The sequence below is a fragment of the Orbicella faveolata genome, unplaced genomic scaffold (assembly GCF_042242905.1).
Source record: "Orbicella faveolata isolate gen_17 unplaced genomic scaffold, um_ofav_v1 contig_24, whole genome shotgun sequence".
NCBI lineage: Eukaryota > Metazoa > Cnidaria > Anthozoa > Scleractinia > Merulinidae > Orbicella > Orbicella faveolata.
In genome coordinates, this window is record NW_028301552.1 from 12,014,771 (window position 1) to 12,035,026 (window position 20,256).

At 39.0% G+C, this 20,256-nt stretch overlaps 1 protein-coding gene and 1 pseudogene across 2 annotated transcripts; both read left to right on the forward strand.

Moving 5' to 3' along the window:
- The first annotated feature begins 554 nt into the window (after window positions 1–554).
- Window positions 555–11,691, forward strand: LOC149110409 (putative deoxyribonuclease TATDN3; annotated as a pseudogene). Its single transcript, XR_016208153.1, has 11 exons — window positions 555–3,733; window positions 3,898–3,930; window positions 4,476–4,550; window positions 5,549–5,627; window positions 6,844–6,906; window positions 7,016–7,093; window positions 7,257–7,288; window positions 7,556–7,611; window positions 8,161–8,273; window positions 10,286–10,345; window positions 11,634–11,691. The product of XR_016208153.1 is annotated as a putative deoxyribonuclease TATDN3 (transcript).
- Window positions 11,294–18,432, forward strand: LOC149110410 (serine/threonine-protein phosphatase 2A 56 kDa regulatory subunit gamma isoform-like). The gene is made up of 8 exons (XM_089292776.1): window positions 11,294–11,687; window positions 11,968–12,018; window positions 12,095–12,214; window positions 13,230–13,357; window positions 14,078–14,179; window positions 15,025–15,097; window positions 15,345–15,473; window positions 16,006–18,432. The coding sequence occupies exons 2-8, from the start codon at window positions 11,983–11,985 to the stop codon at window positions 16,141–16,143; spliced, it is 726 nt and encodes a 241-aa protein (XP_089148902.1). The 5' UTR covers window positions 11,294–11,687; window positions 11,968–11,982; the 3' UTR covers window positions 16,144–18,432.
- Window positions 18,433–20,256: the final 1,824 nt, after the last annotated feature.

Genomic DNA, 20,256 nt, shown 5'->3' on the forward strand with positions numbered 1-20,256 from the left:
GTAAGTGTTTTTATGATCACAGAATAGGTTCTGGTAGGAGATTGTCAGTGATTAACCGACACGTACAAACAGAAAAGTTGAGACGCTAGACCTTCTAAGCTAAGACTTCCGCTTTCAGTTCTTTGAATGTGCTCGTGTCTCGATCTTCTTGCAGACTCGGGACAAAACTGTTCGCTCTGAATTACTGCTACGTCACGTTTGATCTACAATGAAGTAAAATCTGCTAACAACATTTAGACCATTACAAAACAGGGGCTTAGAAACAGGGGCTTGGCATTTGACGCAGGAATGTGCTTTTACGATTGCGTATCATAATTTCTCACTGTGTATCTCGCTTCTTTGAGCATTAAAGCTTATCATTTAACCATACTTACCCAGATCTAGGTTTGCAATCAATTCTCAGTTTCAAAACTGATACAACAGTTGTGGCCAGTTGTCCTGAAGAGATGAATCTCTGCGTGAAACGAACATCTTTAGAGGCGGATTGTTGAAGGACTCACCTAACTGCGAATCCCGCAAAGTCACGCAAATGATTTTTAGTATTAAAATGCTTTTTCCTTACCTGTGGTCTGTGTGGCCTCGTTAAATGCCTTAATATATGCAAAAACGATTCAAGGATCTGCTAGAATCAACTCAAGTCCGTCGCTACACGGGAATTCGAAAGCACTCCACGAGCAGACGGGTGTGTTCTGAGGATAATCACGAGATCACAAGCAGTCAAGCGGAAAGCAAGATTGGATCCAGTCTACCGTCAAAGCACGCTCATTCAGGCCCCCGGCTACAGTAAAATTAGAAAGACTGACACACAAGCTCTCTTTCATAGATAAATGATCATCTTTTTCTGTTGCACGCCTTTTTGTGCCCTTTGATAAGAAAGGCGGAGTTCACGAGCTAAGTTAACTTTCACGAACTTTTTTAAAAAGCAAAAGAAATCATTCAATACTGAAAGCTACGGGGTGGATCTTTTGACTTCGGAGGGAGTGGATGAACCGTGATTTTGAAAAAAAATTACCTGCAAGCATACTTGCATGTACGAAACAAAATAAATGGCACGCAATGCATGCAGAAGCGATGACGTTTAAAAATTGTTCCTGGAAGATTGGAACATGAGCAGACAAACTGATTCTTAAACTTTTGGGTTAGAAATTTTAGGGGTTTACATTTAGGGTAGTCCATTGGTGGTTCATTCAAGTAGTTCACGTACCAGGTCCATCTTGTTAGTCCATGTGCTAGGGGTCAGCGAAATGTACCAACCCAAATAAAAAGCACTCCGCTGAAAAGTTCCTCTCTCTGAAATCAACACCTTATTATCTTTTAGATATTTGGCAAAGCTAATTACCTCACCGGAAATTAATTTGTTGTTTTAACCATATACTTGTCCAAGAGAAAATCATTTTCTCTTGACTTGTCATATCGCGTGTGCGACCCGCTTGTCTATCTAAAATTGTATGTATCGAAGATATGTTATTATGAGTTTGCCCGTGAGCGCAAATTTATCCGACACTGTATAAACCAAAATCCACCCCCAAATCTTCGTTTAAAAGCTGAAATTAAAAGCACTCCGCTGATCCTACAAACAGCAAAGGAAAGCAGCAAAGTACAAGTTTCTCTCTCTGAAATCGACACCTTATTATCTTTAAAGATATTTGGCAACGCTCACAGAAAATTAATTTGTTGTTAACCGTATGCTTGTCATCAATGAACATTCGTATTGTCTTTACCCCGACAAAACGATTATCGATTGTTTAATCACAACCACTCTTTCGTTGACAGAAAATATTAAACAGCACATTTCCAAAACTTCATAAGAAACTGAAAACTGCAAATGAATCGTACCCTGACTTCATTATCACTACTGTACACTGTATATTTCAGTGCTCATAAAATGCTCATTCAATTCACTTCAAGACTGGCAAAAGTACAACTAAGCTACCAATCCGTAAATTTTATGTAGACCCTTCAGCTATCGCGTGTACGACTTGCTTGTCTATCTAAATTTGTATGTATGGACGATATGTTCTTATTACGAGTTTGCCAGTGAGCGCAAGTTTATCCGACACTGTATAAACCAAAATCAACCCCCAAATCTTTGTTTAAAAGCTGAAATTAAGGTGGCCGAACACAGTTTTCGCGCGCGCTTTTGCTGCAATTCGGCGCGTGCACAATGATTGCAAAAAAAAAAAAACATGCCCTCAATAGAGAGATCAATTTATTTACTCAACACCCGCACTATCTGTGCTATTCTTCTCTATAATTGAACGCAGTGTATTGATGGCTTTAGTCTTTCATTACAAGGATATGTTAGAAAAGGTAACGATGCAAAGAACCCAGCAATTCTCAGCTTTTTCTTTCTTACCGAAAGAACCCAGTTAAATGCAGCGCATGCGTAGTAAGTCAAAAAATTGCGATTGAATGAAAAATTGCACTCTGGGAAATACGCCTATTTCTCGAGAACAACTCATTAGAATTTCACGAAATTTGGCACGAAAATACTTAAGGAAATAAGTAACTGGAGTATTGAAAATAATTGAACTTTAGCAAAGGAAATTCTAGATATTCCAGTGAACCTTCAACAGGGGATAATTAAAGATCTCTCTGTTTTAACTTGTGAGAATCGTTACAAGCTTGTTGCATGCAAATTGTAAAGAAAATCTAATGACTAGATTTTCTTAAAATAATCAAAACCGATTTTAAAGGCCTGTTTGTATTTATTCATGTTGCCATGGCAACGGCACATACGTCAGCTTAACCATCAAAAAGCCAATGTTTGTGTTGTTAACTTCCTTGCTGCCATTTTTGGCGACCGAGGGATCAAGGGTTTTAGAGAAAAAGGTGAATGAAACATAGGTATCAAAAACTGTGTTCAGCCACCTTAAAAACATTCCACTGATCCTACAAACAGCAAAGAATAGCCGCAAAGGAAACCCGCAAAGGAATGTTACTCTCTCTGAAATCGACAGCTTATTATCTTTAAAAATATTTGGCAACACTAATTACCTCACCGGAAATTAATTTGTTGTTTTAACTGTATACTTGTTATATCGATTAAAAGCAGTCTGCTGATCCTACAAACAGCAAAGGAAAGCCGCAAAGCCTTCACCTAGTACCTATCGCCTGTGCGACTTACTTGTCTATCTAACCTTGTATGTATGGAGGATATGTTCTTAATATGAGTTTGTCCGTGAACGCAAATTTATCCGATACTGTTTAAACCAAAATCCACCCGTAAATCTTCTTTTAAAAGCTCCAATTAAAAGCACTTCGCTGAAACAACAAACAGCAAAGGAACTCCCAGAGTACATTTCGCTTCCACAGGGGGATAAAAAGTGCGCAACATAAGCGCACGGATATAAGCGCGACAAACTATGCGAAATCACTATCCAAAGGAATGCATGCATGCCAACATAAAGCGATTACGTCATCGCTTAAAAATTAAAATCCGGCCCTTTGGGCGTTTCCCCTGAGCTTATGCTTATAGGCCATTCTCGTCCCCAGAGCCTCCGTTTCCTTTGGTCACGTGGTCGGAGAAACGACGGCGACATTTTAAGACGAGTAGCACTGGGCACGAGAATGCTTATAGGCCGGACGCGACAAGTGGCACACACATGCGTGGCTACCTAAAGGATTGTGGGAAAATTAAAACATGACGGACGCATTTAGAGGAAAGTTGGAATCGGAAAAGCTATGTTTTGTGGACTGTCATGCACATATATCAGCGAAAGATTTCAGTGAGGTAAAACATTGTGTAACAGTATCAGAATGTAGGGCTAGTTTGGTCCACGTCATTCACACGCTTTATAGCTAGAACGAGGCATAAAATGCCCTTTTAAACTGTTGTGTTGTTGTGATAAAGAGTTGTGAAAAAGACAGTTTTCTTTTCAAATTCAACTATCGTAGGATATCGATGTTGTGATTGAGGAGGCAAGAAAGGTAAGCTAGCTTATTGTTTTGTGTATAAAACCTGGTTTTGTTTTCAAGGCTAATCTTGTGTTATAAAGAAGTACAAATAAGCTTAATGTCTGCTTGTTGTTATGGGAAAACACCAAGTCAAGAGTCCTGAAAGTCTGGGAGGAGCTACAAAACTCCAAAACGAGGAAGGTTAACCCCTCCTTTAAATACCCTCCCCCTACTCATCCTCTATCCTCAACAAATGCCATCTTTGTCACTCCTGCCTTGGTTGTGACTAATCTTGACTATTTCCTCTCCAGACAGCTAGGCCTTTTTATGTGAAGTATGAGGGGAGAAGTTGCTTACTTTTCGCAAGCCCCCCCCCCCCCTCCCCTTCGATAAAAAATCTGAAAATAAGATTCTTGCAGTTGCCATGCCCCACTTTTCTGTCACATTTTAAATTTTGTTTAAAAAGAAAATTGGATTATATTTGGATATCAGCAAAAGGCTTAGTTGAGAACACAACTAGCCCTGGGTTATTGGACACAACTTTCTTTACATGCTGCTTTAGTTATGTATTTTCCTAGGTTGGAGTGAGATCCCATTGTTGGTATGACAGAATTTAAGGCTGAGTCTGCTGGAATGCTTAATCTTCATGACAGGTTCCTAATTATATACTTTAACCCTGATTAACAAATGGTAAACGCCATAGCGTGTACTATTGAGTTATGGATGCATGCGGGAGGTTGCTAAGCACGAAAGAAGCGTAAGAGTCGCACCAGGCGATAGCCGAGTGCGACTCTAGTTTCTTGAGTGCTTAGCAAACCTCCCAAGTGCATCCATAACTCAATAGTGCACGCTATGGCGTTTACCATTTGTTTTATAACATAACATTGAGACATTGGAACAACAGAAGTCCTTTTATTGAGCTACATCACAAAAAAGTGTTCGTGTAGTCTTACATGACAAGAGAAAACAAGTGCGCGAAAATTCATCCATGACAACCGACTGCACACCAATAACTCGATAAAGTTTCATCTTCAGACAACTGTGAAGACAGTTTTGCATTTCTGGCAGAAGGACGTTGGCCATTACTTTGGAAACAATGTCTGTCAAAAGATTTGCTTTGTAAACATTAGCACACACGTCAGCAGCGTACACCCATGGGCAAATAATAGACGCTTAATTAACCAATCAGAGCACGCGCTTTGCTTTAGTTATGTTATAAATTAAATTCCTCCGCCTCTTTCTCTACTGGAGTTAACAAACACCCAATTTATTTTGGGCAATAAAAAATGCTAAGACTATGTAGTGACTACATAATTATATTCTGAGCTTCGCAGTTGACAAGGGCTCTCTCTTTTCATGATTTGCCAGAGAATGGAGAGAAGCAATGGTGATCATCTCACATCCTCGCAGTGATAACCACTCACCCATACACTTTCCAAGTAGACCCATTCTCATTTATAGTAACATTCTGGGAGATTGAGAGTAAAGGCTCTGGTTAGAGATACTCGCTATGTTTAGCTGAAGGAATCCTTCCATGGAGTCAAATACATGTAAACCTCCATGCCTTAATTAATCTTGAACATCATTTGAGTTGGATTGACGAGGCTGATACAAACCTGATGCCTCTAATGGTGTTTTACGTATATTTTAGGTATCCAGATTTCATAGCTCCTTGTGTTGGTGTTCATCCCATACAGAGCCTGTGTCCTAATCGCAGTACTACCCTTGAAGTATGTGAAACAGCATTAAAGAGTGAAAGTCTTTCTCCACACTATGTCCTGATTCCTGATTCTTGCTCAAATGAACATTTCTTTATTTTAGTGATAACTGTTTCTTGGTTTTGTTGATACTGGGCCTGGGGGGACTCCCATATCAAAAAAAACAAACAAAAAAAAACGGGGGTGCTGGTTGTAAATTTTGAAAAGAACCTCTAACGACTAAGAGGTGCCAAAATCCTGCTTTGTGGGTGTGACTTGAAATTTTTTCACCCCTAAGTGTTACCAATTCTAAAACAACACTTTACCTCCTGGCTGTTATTTTTTTCTGGCTCAACATCCTAAGAGGTACCATTGGAGCTCCTGCTGTGGTCCTTTAAAAGTTGAACACCCTTATAGGAACCAAAACTGCTTTTTCAACTCCTAAAAGGTATGATGAGCACCCCGTCTTTTTTATATTGGATTCCCCCCCACCCCCAGGATACTGGGATGAGGTGGAAAAGGTGTGGTGGTCTAATAGCTAATGTTTTTCTCTCCTGATCGAACATTCTTGATTTGAACCCTGGCTGGGGCTTTGACTATGTTGTTGGGCAAGACACATGTAATCTAGCTATAGGCCTAATTAAAATTAATACAACTGCTGGCTAGCAGATTTTTCTTCTTGATGTGGGGAAATCAGATTGTTTCGCTGGGGGAGGGGAGGGGGTCTGTGTATTTACAACTCTCCCATAGAGGTAAATCCATTTTGCTTGCATTGCATCATGTCACATTGCATCCAAAGAGTTTGCTCCTGACTGATCCCTCCCCACGAGGGAAGTACACAGTATGCATTATTTTACTTTTTCCACTGAAAAAACAGTGCAATGGAATGGTTCCTTATGGTTAAGTGTCCTAGCATTGTCATGGTTACCCTCTATGGTCAGCTAGTAGTTAATGTAGCTCTACCAGCCTTATAGCAACATTCTCCTTGTTCATCTATAAATTTGTTGTTGAGTGTAATGTAGTGGTAAAATATTGTTTCCATTGGCCATATGCTGCATGATTGCCTGAACTGGAAAAACAAGGTTTCCATTCCAGAAGCTAAAGATCAGTGCTAGCACCAGTGAGGCATCTTGCTTCTGGTATCATCAGTATTGTAACAGACATAGCCTTTTCATCTTAAGACAAAGTAATAGAATAATTGTCATGAATTAAACCTTCTTGTGGTAGAGATGTTGTTCTTATGTTGCAGGATCTTGATGGTGTTGAGGAGTTTATCAGAGAAAATCATGAAAAGCTGGTGGCCATTGGAGAGGTAAGAGAGTGCCACATGTCTGAAGAAAGTACACCTTTTTTGTGGTATTGGAAATTACGTGTAATTTTCATCAGTATTCATATGTTTTCCTGACATTTTCTTAATGAAGGTTGGTTTAGATTTTACCCCAAGATTTATAAGCAAAGAGGAAGATAAAGATGTACAGAGAGAGGTGTTAAGCTGACAGGTAGAGAATCCCTTCAGACTTGAAATGTCTTTTCATATGTACCACTTTACAATCATATATCAGCCCATAAACTGTACCTAACTGATCAATACCTGGTTATTTGAAATATTTTTAAATTTAAAATTTAGATTTAAAAGTTAAAAATGTCTTTTTGTTGTTGCAGATAAAACTTGCCCAAGAGCTTGATCTCCCTTTGTATGTGGGTACATTATTTTCAATTATCAAAATAAATGATATTAAAATAACTACCAAGCAGAGTGTCTTTTCTTAGTGTTTCTACACTTAAATTTGTAACTTAATTAGCCCTTGTCAATTAGCTTAGTTGTTAAATACACTATATTTTGAGAGTAAAAAGAAAACATCTGAACAACATTTCTCAGATAAGTTTGCTATGCTGTTATCTTTTACTTTTTTGACTATGCTGAAAGCATTTTGTTTAATGTGGTGTCTTGTTGTTCGCAGAAATGTCCTTTCCTGATCAGCAGGGAGACATGTGATTGAATTGCTACAAGAACATGGTACTTCTTATCCTCTAAACATTAGTTACAATTCCTCTAGAAACTCTTAGAACAGAATGTCATACCTCATTTTCTTGTGTTAAAGATATTGCACAAGGACAACAAAGATAGTTCATATTGTTAGAGAAGAAGACAATATGAGGGGTGGCAAATGGTAAATGCGCGACTGTACGAGATGACGAGATTAGCGTTTTTCTTTGCAATCCCGAGAAACTCAAGACGTTCAGGTTCTAAGATGTTGTGATGTCATTTAACTTTACTAAAAAAAAAATAAACAAATCGGTACTTCGGGACTTTCTTAGCCTTGAAAATAATCAGGACTACAAGACGGCTTTGTGAGAAAAATCGAGACTGCGAGACGGACATAACCGCTAAAAAACGAGACTGCGATACCTGTGAAATTCGGCAAAAATTTTGCGAGACCCATGGATTTTGAAGGACCATTCGCCACCGCTAATATGACTACTACCAGAGCCAGTTTGATTCCCTTTGGTGGGAGAATCTTCAATTAAAAATAGTTAAAATTAAATTTTAGTTTTTCATTCTTAGGTGCCAAGAATGTTCTACTGCATGCATTTGATGGGAAACCTTCCAATGCTCTCAAGGGAGTTCAACAAGGATGCTATTTTTCGGTTCCACCATTTATAGCTCGTTCACCACAGGTAAAATATTTTGTTAAGTGTTGTGGACATCTAGTAAGGGAATCTTAGTTCTACAAAGTGATGTTGTTCATGGATAGAAAACTTGTCTAGAACATGGTTAGGAATGGACAGATAAGGTACTCTACTACCCAATCCTGTGGAGGCTTGGTGGCCTCATGGTTAGTGTGCTTGCCTGTGGATTGAGTAGTCTGGGTTCGTGCCCTGGCCAGGGACATTGTGTTGTGTTCTTGGGCAATATATTCTACTATCACAGTGCCTCTCTCCACCCAGGTGTACAAATGGGTGCTGGGTGGGTAATCCTGTGATGAATTAGCATCCCATCCAAGAGGAGAGGGGGAGTAGAAAAATTCCTAGTTGCTTCATGCTCATGCTAGATAAGTGATGGCCTGATGGGTCACTTGGCTTGTATGTAGACTTAATCGTTTTTGTACCTTACTACCCAATTCTAGGATGTTGGGTGGTATGTTCTTCTATAAAATGATCATTTATTGGTGTGTGACATGCAGTTTCAGAACCGTGTGTAGGATTGGGGTGGGGTGGGGGGGGGGGGGTGAGGGAGAGATGAGGCTTGAATTGATGTACTAGAATATGAGTAGGGGCTGTGTACAGTATGGCTGGTGGGTGAGATAATGCACTGGAACATGTTAAGGGGTTGATGGGTGTTGAGAGTGCTGGACGAGGTACACTACTGTGTTGTTTACTAGGATTAAGAGGGAGCATGGAACTAGGAATAAGTTAGCCTCTTCCAGGTATTTAGTTAGTGCAAAAATAAGAAGCGCTTTCTCTGGCGTTTCAATTATTTTCCCATACCATTTTCAGGGTGTGCATAGCATCTTTTGGGGTATTTTTTTCTTTTTGTATTTTAAAGCCTTTATTTAGTGTGTACCAACCTTACTTTATTTCCAAATTGAAATCAGTAATTTTCTACCAGAGAAGATATTAAATTCCAACAGAAAAAATACATGGCTGCAGTTGCATGTGGAATTGGCGAGGCAAGCGGCGCTGTACAGTTTAATGGTTTTTTTAGGAAAATATTTTATTTTTATGATTTGTTTTCTCAAAGTGCAACTTTACCTGGGCATTTATTTGCTTATTTATTTGCCAATCTACATTTTTTATCTTTTTCAGTGCTGAAAAATTGTTTAGTTTGAACTTCATCAATCAAATTGTGAGAACTTTAGGACGTGCAGTTGTCAAGTTGTTGAATGGTTCAAGGGTTAATTCACACAGGCAGTTTATTTTTTGGAAGCAAAGCTTGAGTTTGTTTCGAGGCAACAGGGCTTTCCAAGGAAACTGAAGGTTTAATTTCTCACATTTTCTAGACATGGTCAAAACTGGACTGCTCTTTACATGTTTTCCTAAAAGTGAACTACTAACTATGAAAATCGTGAGTTGAATATACCATTTGGACTGAATGAAATATGTGTGATATGAACAGTCCACTTCAGGCAGTGTGAATTTTTAAAACATTTTCATATTTAGTTCTTAAATTTCTATTTCTAGTTTATTTATGTATTTAATTATTCTTTTAATTCACTTTTCAATAGTTTTTATTTCTATTTTTCTCCAAATGTTGTTTTTTAAGTTTTTTTTTTTTTTACATTCTGCATTCCGCACTCCGCATTTTTGGAACAGCTGCTGATGTGGCGTGTTTAAAATTCGTTTGATGTGACATTTGAAATGACATACATGTATTGCCCATAATAAAATTATTTCTCAGAAATGGAATAAAAATGAAACTGATAACAAAGCTTTTTTGTGTAGTACTGTGTGGCAGCATAATAAAATAACTTGTTTCGTATTCCGTCACAAATTTCCAGTTAAAATATTTTTCGTTAAGCAGAAATGCCCAGTCAGACTGTTTGACCAGACTAAGCTTTTACCTGTCAAAACCTCAAATTTACTGGACAATTGTCCGATGACTGACTGTTATTTGCAGGCTTGCCCATGTTTTTATAACTCAATAGCAACATGGAACTTTTTTTTCATTTAAGACGTGTTTTGTCTTGTAGATTTATATGTGAAGCTGAACATCATAATGGGATTGCAGAGCTACTGGAAATTTTGGGAAGGTAGGAGACATTACTGATTTTGTTTATACAGTCATGTACAGTCATGAAAACATTTTGAGGGTATGGGCACTGCATGCTTCACATGACAATGACTTGTTATATTTTGGATACACAGCATTATCAATGACTTTGCACTTCCACTCAAAGAAGAACACAAGCACTTCTTGATGAAAGTGCTCATGCCGTTACACAAGGTCAAAGCACTGAGCATGTACCATCCACAGGCCTCTTTTGTTGCTTAACTCTTAACTGGGCTTCTTAAAATTATGAATAACAATGAAAACGTTAAAAGGTTGCTTTTCCATTACTTCAAAATTGGTGCATGTTTGGAAATAGTTATGTAGGGGTTTCATTAAAGGAGAAGGTCACTCCAGAAAGCTGACCTGTTTTGTCTTCACCTATAGCAAATAAACATTCAGTTTTTTCACTTACCAAAGTTTCAGCCTCTGAAGTGCCTGCTATCCTGAAGAAAGTAGTCTCGAAAGAAGCAACTTCAGAGGCCATCATTTTGAACTGTAGTTGGCAGCCAGGCTGTGTTTATGTGACATCATTCTGTCTGACCCCTGATTATGTAGTTGTTTTAGAGAGGCACAACTCCTGAAAACCTTCAGTCAACTGCCTTAACAATAGACAGAGAGATTTCAGATCATAAAGGAAATTAACCGCTTGATCAAATGTCTCGCAGAAGAAAAACTGTACTCGAGAGACAGTGTCACAATAAAAGTCAGCACCAAGAGAGTTTTTGTTTGCAGGTTATTTCTTGGAGGCTTGACAGATTGAGGATGAATGCAACCTGTTTTAATCCTTTTAACAAATAGATTCCATGTTGCCATGTGTCTGTTTAATAGTAATAGACCACAGATGATGTAAAAATGTGTTAAGAAAAAAACAGTGGCACAGCCCAGCCATTAGGGAAGTGTGGCACTGAATGTCTTTATCATGCTTTGACTTCTTCTGTGATCAGTTTCTAAACAGAGCACAGCAACATGAAATCTACATACATGTATCAGTGTTTTATAATAAAGAAACCCAAAAATATAAATGGCATCATCTGTACATCTGTCCTCCAATAGATCATAAGTAAGAACCAATCAAAAGACTTCTTATGTAATTTTGAATTGTGGTTATGGACCAAAGAGGGCAGTATCCTTGTGTAAATTTACTCTCAAATCACCTGTCTGCTTGATGGCACATTGTAAAGCAAAAATTATTGTTAATCACCCTTGCCAATAGTGCAATTGGGTGAGTTAAATTCATGCAAATTATATGATTTTTCATATCTACCCAGTTGGCCTACTGCATTGTACAGTTCTTGGAAAAGGACCCTGGTCTTACAGAACTGGTAAGAATCATGATAGAAAGGAAACCCGTGTTAAGGCGACCTCGTTTATTGCGGCCACTTCATTCTGGCCCAAACGAAAGCTCAGTCAGTCATTTTATTATTTAAAGAACTCCTTTAATTCGGCCACCATGTCAGTAAGGCCAGATGTTTGTGCCCCATTGGTGACCAGGTTTGACAGGGTTCCACTGTACAAGCAAATGTATTACTTGAGTTGTCAGGATTACTAGTTTCAGTCTCTGACATTTTTCATATCTTACTGGTCAACTTTTTTGTTCTCAAGGTCATTCTGTCACTGATGAAGTTCTGGCCAAAGGTACACAGCCCTAAAGAGGTGGGTTTGTACAATTTATATTTGAATTTACATCTGAGAGTCTAACAAAAACTAAATTTAATTAATGTATTCACAGGTGATGTTTCTTAATGAGCTTGAAGAAATTCTTGATGTCATTGAGCCATCAGAATTCTCAAAAATCTTAGAACCACTTTTCCGACAACTGGCAAAATGTATATCCAGCCCACACTTTCAGGTAAGTAGATTTATTAACCATTTGAATTCTTGTTCATCAGTAGCTCCCTGTTATTTCATGAATACATATAACTGATACAGTTTGGATTGTACTGTAAGTTACACCTACATTTTGAGATGTATGTTAGTTAATTCATGCTTGTACAGTACCACCATTGCTATGGTACTGCAATGGGTAGCACAGTGGTCTGTCTGCATTACAAAATGTGTTATCCCAGAAAATACCCTTCCCCACCTCATGGAAGGTCACTGGAAATTCCTAGGGGTGGGGTTGGGAGGTGTGGGGGGGTTGTGTCTTAGAAGCCAAAGATTTTAAGGCGAAATACATGTATGAATCAGAGTTGCTTTTAGATAATAGACCTTTCCTGCATTCCGCTTCAGTGCGTACGAACAATAGCACCAGAACGAGGTTGGGGTGGACATTTTCATACTGTTGCTGTATTTTTGTCCACCCTGACCTCGACTCAGTGCCATTGTTTGCTGGAATGTGGGAAAGGTCTATTATGTCTATCTTAAAGTCTATACTTAATTTAGTTTAAATTATTACAGTTAGTTTAACTCTCATGACTGTAAAGTGATACAGAGATTTGTATATACTCACTATATAAATGAAATTATTGTATTATTGTGTTGTACAAAACCAATCTGGAATTTCCAGAGGGGTGGATTGGGGTGGGGAAACCAAAAAACCTTGCTTAGAGAGGGCATGCATATTTTCTGGAGTAATGCATTCTGGGTTCAAGTGCTGGGTCATTGCATTGTGTTCTTAGCCTAAGCACTTTATTCTAATGCTGCCTCTCTGACACACGTTCAAGTATAAATTGACACCAGTGTGATGTTAGAGAACCCTGACAAAAAACATCTTGTGATATACAAGTACAAGTATCCCATCCATGTTGACTAGCAACACTCTTAGTACATGTAGTTTCATGTTGTGGAGGCCGGGATAAGCTCAGCAGTAGAGGACTCTATTTTATGATGCTTCAACAATAATTCATTTCTCATAAATTTGACAGGTTGCTGAGCGCGCTTTGTATTATTGGAATGACGAGTATGTGATGAGCTTGATGAGTGACAATGCTGGTACCATAGTGCCCATCATGTTTCCTTCCTTGTATAGACATTCAAAAAACCACTGGAACAAGTAAGAAACAAGTTTTCTTTTAATTAGTGAAGGTGCTTGTTGATTTTGAACTTACATGCTTGTTATAGGTGTTGTTCTGTATTGTATCCAGGCAGGAATGTATATGTATGCTGAGCTGATCGACAAAGTAACAGGAGAATAAAATGAGTAGAAGTGATTATATTTGATTGCAAAATTAAGCCTGTGATGGTTTAGAACATTTTCACAAAATATAAACACTGCTTTCTCAAACTTTTTCAATGTAAGTTTGATTTTGGGCTAAATGAAAGGCTTTCAAAATATCAGAAAAACTAATTACTTACCTTTAGGTCTAAGATTCTTGCGAGGGGGTTTTCTTTACTCCTCCATATGAAGAATCGATGACTATTCATTGTTTGTTGGGCTCAAAAAAAGTGCTCTGTGTTCGTCCAGGACCAATAGATTATCTTGCCAGGCAAGGAACTTTTATTCTCACGTGTCCAATGAGCAACGGCCCAGGCAAGTTGTCTGCCAACCAAATAAGAAAAAGGCAAACTTGGACTTGCTCAGGGCAAGCAAAATTTGAGAGCTGCTTGTCCAAACAGAGAGCTGAAATTCAAGTTTTTTTTAGCCCTGTGTTTGGTACATTTTTTTGGTTTCTTGCCCAATTGTGAATCTCTGCTTACAGATTCATGGTGGTTGTTGAATGCAGGCTGGGGAAACTGTTTAGAAAGCTGAAATGTTTATTTTGTTCTTTCTTAGGACAATTCATGGTCTGATATACAATGCCTTGAAGCTCTTTATGGAGATGAATCAAAAGCTCTTCGATGAATGCTCACAAAAATATAAACAAGAAAAACAGAGGTATTGCTCTAGTTAAAAATAATTTGACTAGAAGCTTAAGGGGTTTTTTGTGAGCAGGTAGTTAATGATGAGGTGTACCTGATTGGGGCATGCAGTGGCTGAACAGCTAGTGCACTGAACTCAGGACTAACTATGCTTATTAAGAGAAATGTGAATATTGGGTATCTTCAAAGTGTAATTGATGACAAGATATGTGAAAACCTTGGCCACAGAAATGTACTCCTAAAGCTTTGCACTGTTAATTGAGTTTTCTGATGCATGTTTGAGTGTTTTAAAAGCAGTTAAATACCCCAAGCATTCTCTAGGTGCAAGAAATTAGCAGTAAAAGTAGCCCTTCTTATACGTGGGCTCTTTCTGCTGTTGTCATCTGTGCCATTTTTTCTTGCCCAGGTGTTTTTGGTGTTGCTCAATGATCTTCTTTATGATTAGTTGGGACTACTAAAAGAGCACTGTTAAAATTAATAAAGTTTAAGAGGGAAGCAAGGGGGTGATGTGCATGTGTGATCCCATTTTCCTGGCGAATTTTAACAAAATTCATGAGTTACATACTTTTAGCTACTGTTAACAATGTTTTTTCTTATGAATTCACAAATCAATGTATTTTAGTGGCTTTTCACATGTCAGACACATATTTTCCCTCTTGGCATGTGTCGTGCATAAACCCTTTGCCACCCTCGCTTATCAACTGGGGTAAGGGAATTTTAGTTAAGTTGATTTTTTTCTGGGATTGGGCTAAACTGTATCTCACTGACATTGTGCCTTGTTCGATTTGTGGATAGAGATGGGGATTTGTGAGCTTAGAGTTTCATTTTGACAACTAGAATTATTGTTGCTGTTATTCTTAGGGAAAAAGAGAAGCTTAAAGAGAGGGAAGAAGCTTGGCTAAAAATAGATGAACTAGCTCGTAAGAACCCTAATGTAAGTACACTTGATATCCAAACTATAAAGGACAACATTAATAATCAACTATGATGTAGGGAGTATGTTGCTACCTGTTTTCATGTTCTTTACATACAAAGCCATCAAATTGTAGTCTGCCTTGTGCAGGATGTGGTGTACCTTATTTAGCTATGCAAGTTAATTAAGCTTTTCTTAATCTTGGCTGGCCCTCATGTGTAGGTGATAAGCACTCAGATGATAATTGTCATCTCTCAATTTGTTTCAGTATGTGAAGATTGCTCGTTTAACTGATGCAGAGGATGGAGATAAAGTGTCAAGCTTGTGTATGGAGTTGGGTAATGAGATGGAAGGTGTAGAGGAAGGTGCAGTTTATATTCAAGAAGTGTCAAAAACGGTAATTTGCTAATCAGCTGTTTTGTATTTTTTGCTGTTCAACTACATGCTGGCTGCAATTAAACCATACAATAATTGGGTTGCTACCTTTTTCTAAGCTTGCCATTGTTACATGGTTTTTGCTTCAATTATGACTAAATTTTCTTACTGCATTCTTTGGCACTGAAGTGAATTCTTCTTGACTAATGTTTTCTGTGGGGAGGTGTGATGGCCGGATGGTTTGTGCCCTGGACTCCTGATCAAGCTGTTTTGGTTCGAGTCTTGACAGGGATTACTGTGTTGTGCTTGTGGAGACGTTGTTTACTCTTACAGTGCCTATAACAATGGGTACTGGTGGCTTGAATGCTGAGGGGCTGGGGGATAACCTTGAGAAGACTAGCTAGCATCCCATTCAGGAGGGGTAGCAACACTTCTTGTTTGTCATGTCACAAAAACCGGACTGAGATAAACATCAGCTCAATCGACCACTAAACTTAATCACAGGCTTTTTTCTAACTGAAATGTTTTCCTGGCATTGTTCTCTCTCTCGACAGGAATTTGCTGCAAAGAAACCAGAGAATAGGAAGTTTGTGCGGCGGAAATCTGAACTTCCACACGACTCAAGGACTGTAAATGCACTGTCAGATTATAATAGTCCAGAGGAGTACCTTACTTCAGCACCCGAAACGTAAAGTGCATATCTACGTGTTGCCTAAATTTGGCAGATTTGAACTTTTTAAATTCAGTTACAGGTTTTCCCTGATATCTTTATTATTAGACTTATTTTGAACCCTGTGTTCTTACTTATTTTAAGGCATAACTTACATCTAATAGCATGCAAGGTAACTATTCATAGAGATGAGGCAAACTAATTTAGTTTGGGCGAGAAATTTTTTAAATCCTTAATTCAATCAGAAACAACACAATCATCACTCCAGTGTGTCATTGCCATATGTCGATGTACCAAGTAATGTGATCAAGAAGAAACCGTGGATATAAAGAAGAAACCTTTTAATATTGTGAGGATGGAATAAGAATATTACCCATTTTTCCCTTAATCATTTGCTTTGAAGGGATTTTTACAACAGTTTTTAATCAACTTACTAAAAATAGCCAGAAAATTAATTCTTCAAGACATTGGCTGCTAAGTGGATCACTGTTAAAGCTCTGGTAAGCCCCCTCTCTCTTTAAGAAGTGTCTTTCCTTTCACTCATATAATTTTGTGAAAAGTGCCCCCCCCCTGTACAAAGATGGAAGCCCAAATCAATTTCTGATGATGAATTTAGTTATTAGTAGTTATTTTAGTTATTACTAGAGCTTTATGGCAAATGATTGACTTTCATTTTGTACTATGTCATGGGTTTTTAAGTTTATTATTTAGAACATGGATGTTTTAAACCATTCTGCATGGTATATGCACACATCAAACAGAAGTTTTAATCAACTGTCAACCTGTTCCTCTGTGAATATTTTTAAAAAAGTTGCTTTGGGTACTTTTACAATATAGAGAACCCCGCGCAAAGGAAGGTAATATAAGAATGAGTGATATGTGAAAGATTGTCTTGGACAATAAACTTGTAAATAATTGCGAGATGCTCTGTGGTGAATTCCAGGGACGGTGAGGGGAATTGTCGAGCTTCTAAAGAAACCATTCTGATCAAGGTAGTTTATTACTTGGGGTTAACTTATTGAAAATCACTTGGCAATTGTCTCAGAAGTGGCACCGATTCAGCTCCCTCAATATGAAGTGGTGCTGGCCAGTTCTGAGTTAATACAGTTGAACCTCTTCACAACGGCCACCTTGGGGACAGAGAAAGGTGATCGTTGTAGGGAGGAGGCCGTTATTGGGAGGTTGGGGGTGTAGTATAACGGTACGTAGGGATCAAGTTTCGTGATCTTTTGCCATAAAAAAAATTGTTTTTCATCAGTCGCTGATAAACTGGCCGTTGTCGAGTTGTTATTTTGGTAGTTGGAACGCGCTTTAGAGGCCGTTGTGGAGAGGTGACAGTTGTAAATGTTAAAAATTAGGTTGAATGTATGGACCGTCCGCCAGGACAAAAATAAGAGGCCGCTGTAGAGAGTTGGCCGTTAGTGGAGGTTCGACTTGAGTCAGCTAAATGATTTTAGAAGTCGGGAACTAACTTAGCTACAGTAAGGTAGGGGAATTGTAAGTAACACTACGTAACTGCTACGAAGTACAACAAAATGTCTGAAACAGAAGTCTTTTATTTTCTTAGTCCCTCGTCTATTTTTATTCCAGGGTTGGACCCGAGTGGTTTGTGGGTGTGGATTTATTATGCAATCTCCCTGTTGATAAGGGTAAAGGGCGTGTTTTATCTACCTTGGTTCACCTTGGTTCCCAATGACTGACAGAAGACGGACATTGTAGTAACCTGTAGACATGTGTATCTCACGGGTAAGGGGGGGGGGGGAGGGGGGCTCCGTTTTGAAAAGGTCGAGGATGCTCGTCGTCCTGCTTTATAGGGGTGTTAATTACAGATTGTGGCCTCACTGAGGGTGCTCTGAACGAAACATCACTATTTTTGGCCATCCGGTTATCTTAAAGGATTACATTCAAAGAAATAAAGAAACGCTGTCAGGTCCATTTTTGGGGGCTGAATAAAGTTTCAGCCACGCCCAGATAGGTCTCCTTTAGAGGGTTTTGACGAACATCCTCGAGCTTTTTACACGGGAGTTCCCCTTCCCCGGAGTGTGTGTCGCACTAAATTTGGTGGCCTAAAATGGTGTGATCTTGGCAGCTTTGGGAACCGTCGTCCTTTCATTGGACATGGAAATCGAAGGTAGTGTTATGTTAGAGAAGGCCTAATTTTATCCCCATCTGTGTAATGTTACTATACAGAGTACATTGTTAAGGTAACAGGTCGCATCCGCGTTATATTTTTGGGGGAATACAACGATGAAACAATAAATGTTCTTCCGTGAAATGTATATTTATTCAAAAATAAACATCAAGGTATGTATTTTGAAGTGTATTTTTCTGGTGTTTACGTTCGCGAACACAATAGACCATTTCCGAGTCACCTTGTGGCTCTTTTTCAAAACGAGTCCTCGTGCAAAAATGAGTTTGATATACATGAAAATGAATCTCAAGGTGGAACACATTTTCAGAAGAATGGTTTCGCACTTTTGACATGGGCAAAAACCAACTCGGAAATGGCCCATTGGGTGCAGCTGGTTACCTGCCACACGCTACTTGCATGTGCTTACCCCTGCGGAGTAGCATCACATCCGGGGGGAGTCGCACTACTGTAGTAGCTGTTTCATGCTATGGAAACCAGAGATAAGCACCTGCCTGGTGGACCCTTATGTTCGAACGCACAGTTACCTTACCAACATCCAATAGCCTGTGAACGGGTTTTTAATTAGGCCACAGGGCGAAAAAGGTTCGGCTAATGGAGCAAGCCTGGCGCGGAAAAAACGCGTAGCCACGGGATTTTCTACCCCAGACCCTTCATGGCTAGCTCCAGTTGCCGTAAAACTGTATTTTCCAATCTCGTTCCAGGGCAATTTCCCACTGAATGTCAGCCGTCCCACATTTGAAGGGAAATGGGCCTAGGGACGAGGCTGGTAAATTTAGCAGACAAAGACCGTCACAAGAGTCAAAATGTAATCATTTTGTTGGTAGTAATCTCACTTAAGATTTAACACAACCATTTTCTAATGCGTTAGGCAATTCCAAAAGTACGCTTCCGGACATAGGTCGGTGGGGCGCGTTCGCACGTCAAGTCCGCAAGAACACGTTTTAGCCTACCTGGACTAGTCCCTGCAACAGGTCACGGGGACAAGTACCATTGTGTGAACTGGCCATTTTTACTTCACAATCTAGTCGCAGGGACCAAACTTTGCTGCCTGCGACTAGTCCCACGAATTTCAAACCAGACTGAATTTTTGGGACAAGTCCCTTCGACTTGCTCCACGAAACGCTTCGTGTAAACTGTTCATGGGACAAGTCCCTGCAACCAGACCCTTTGTGTAAACTCTTCAGGGCACTAGTCGCAGGCACTAGACTCCTCGTGTGTGCCGACCTTAAAAAGGCCTCATTGAAACATTCAAACAGTCGACTTATAAGTAAACAGTTTTCTCAATCAAAGAGCTATCTCCGGCTCGACTCTATTGCTCTATTACAACGAATAAATGAAAACCTTCATTTGGCGCGAAAATATGTTAGGACATTTGTCCGCAGACATGATCTGTTCCAAGAGGCGAACAGTCTTCCAAGAGCGTAGCTCGAGGAAAACTGAGATTTGAGGAACATATTATGTGCAAAGACAAATATCCGTGCGTCTTTTCGCGCCAAATAAAGGCTATTGTGTTTATTATTCTTCCCTTTTTTTTTCCGCAACACTCACCGTTTAAAAATTGGGAATATCACTTGGATATTCCCTAGATTTAGCTCGGGTATATTCAGTCATTCGCGTTTAACCCAGTCGCGACTAGTGAAACTATTTGATGGATTATAATGAGTGGTATCACAAAAAGAGGGTGTACGCTTTAGGCCTAGATAGATTCTGCTCAAAAAATGTTAAATAGTTGCTTAAAAATGTCCCCAAAAGTTGCTCAAAAGTTGTTTAAAATCGCAATAGTTGCTTCAAAAGTTTTTATAGTTGCTTGTGTTTTGTGCTTACCATTTACAGAAACCATCCGGTTGGAAATTTCAGGCAAAAACATTAAACAGTTGAATACCACGTTGCGAGAGAAGGAATCACTATAAAGTATATTCACATCAGCTAGAGAGACTTAAGAGCAGAAAAATAGCGTCACTTCAAATCACACCCCATATTTTC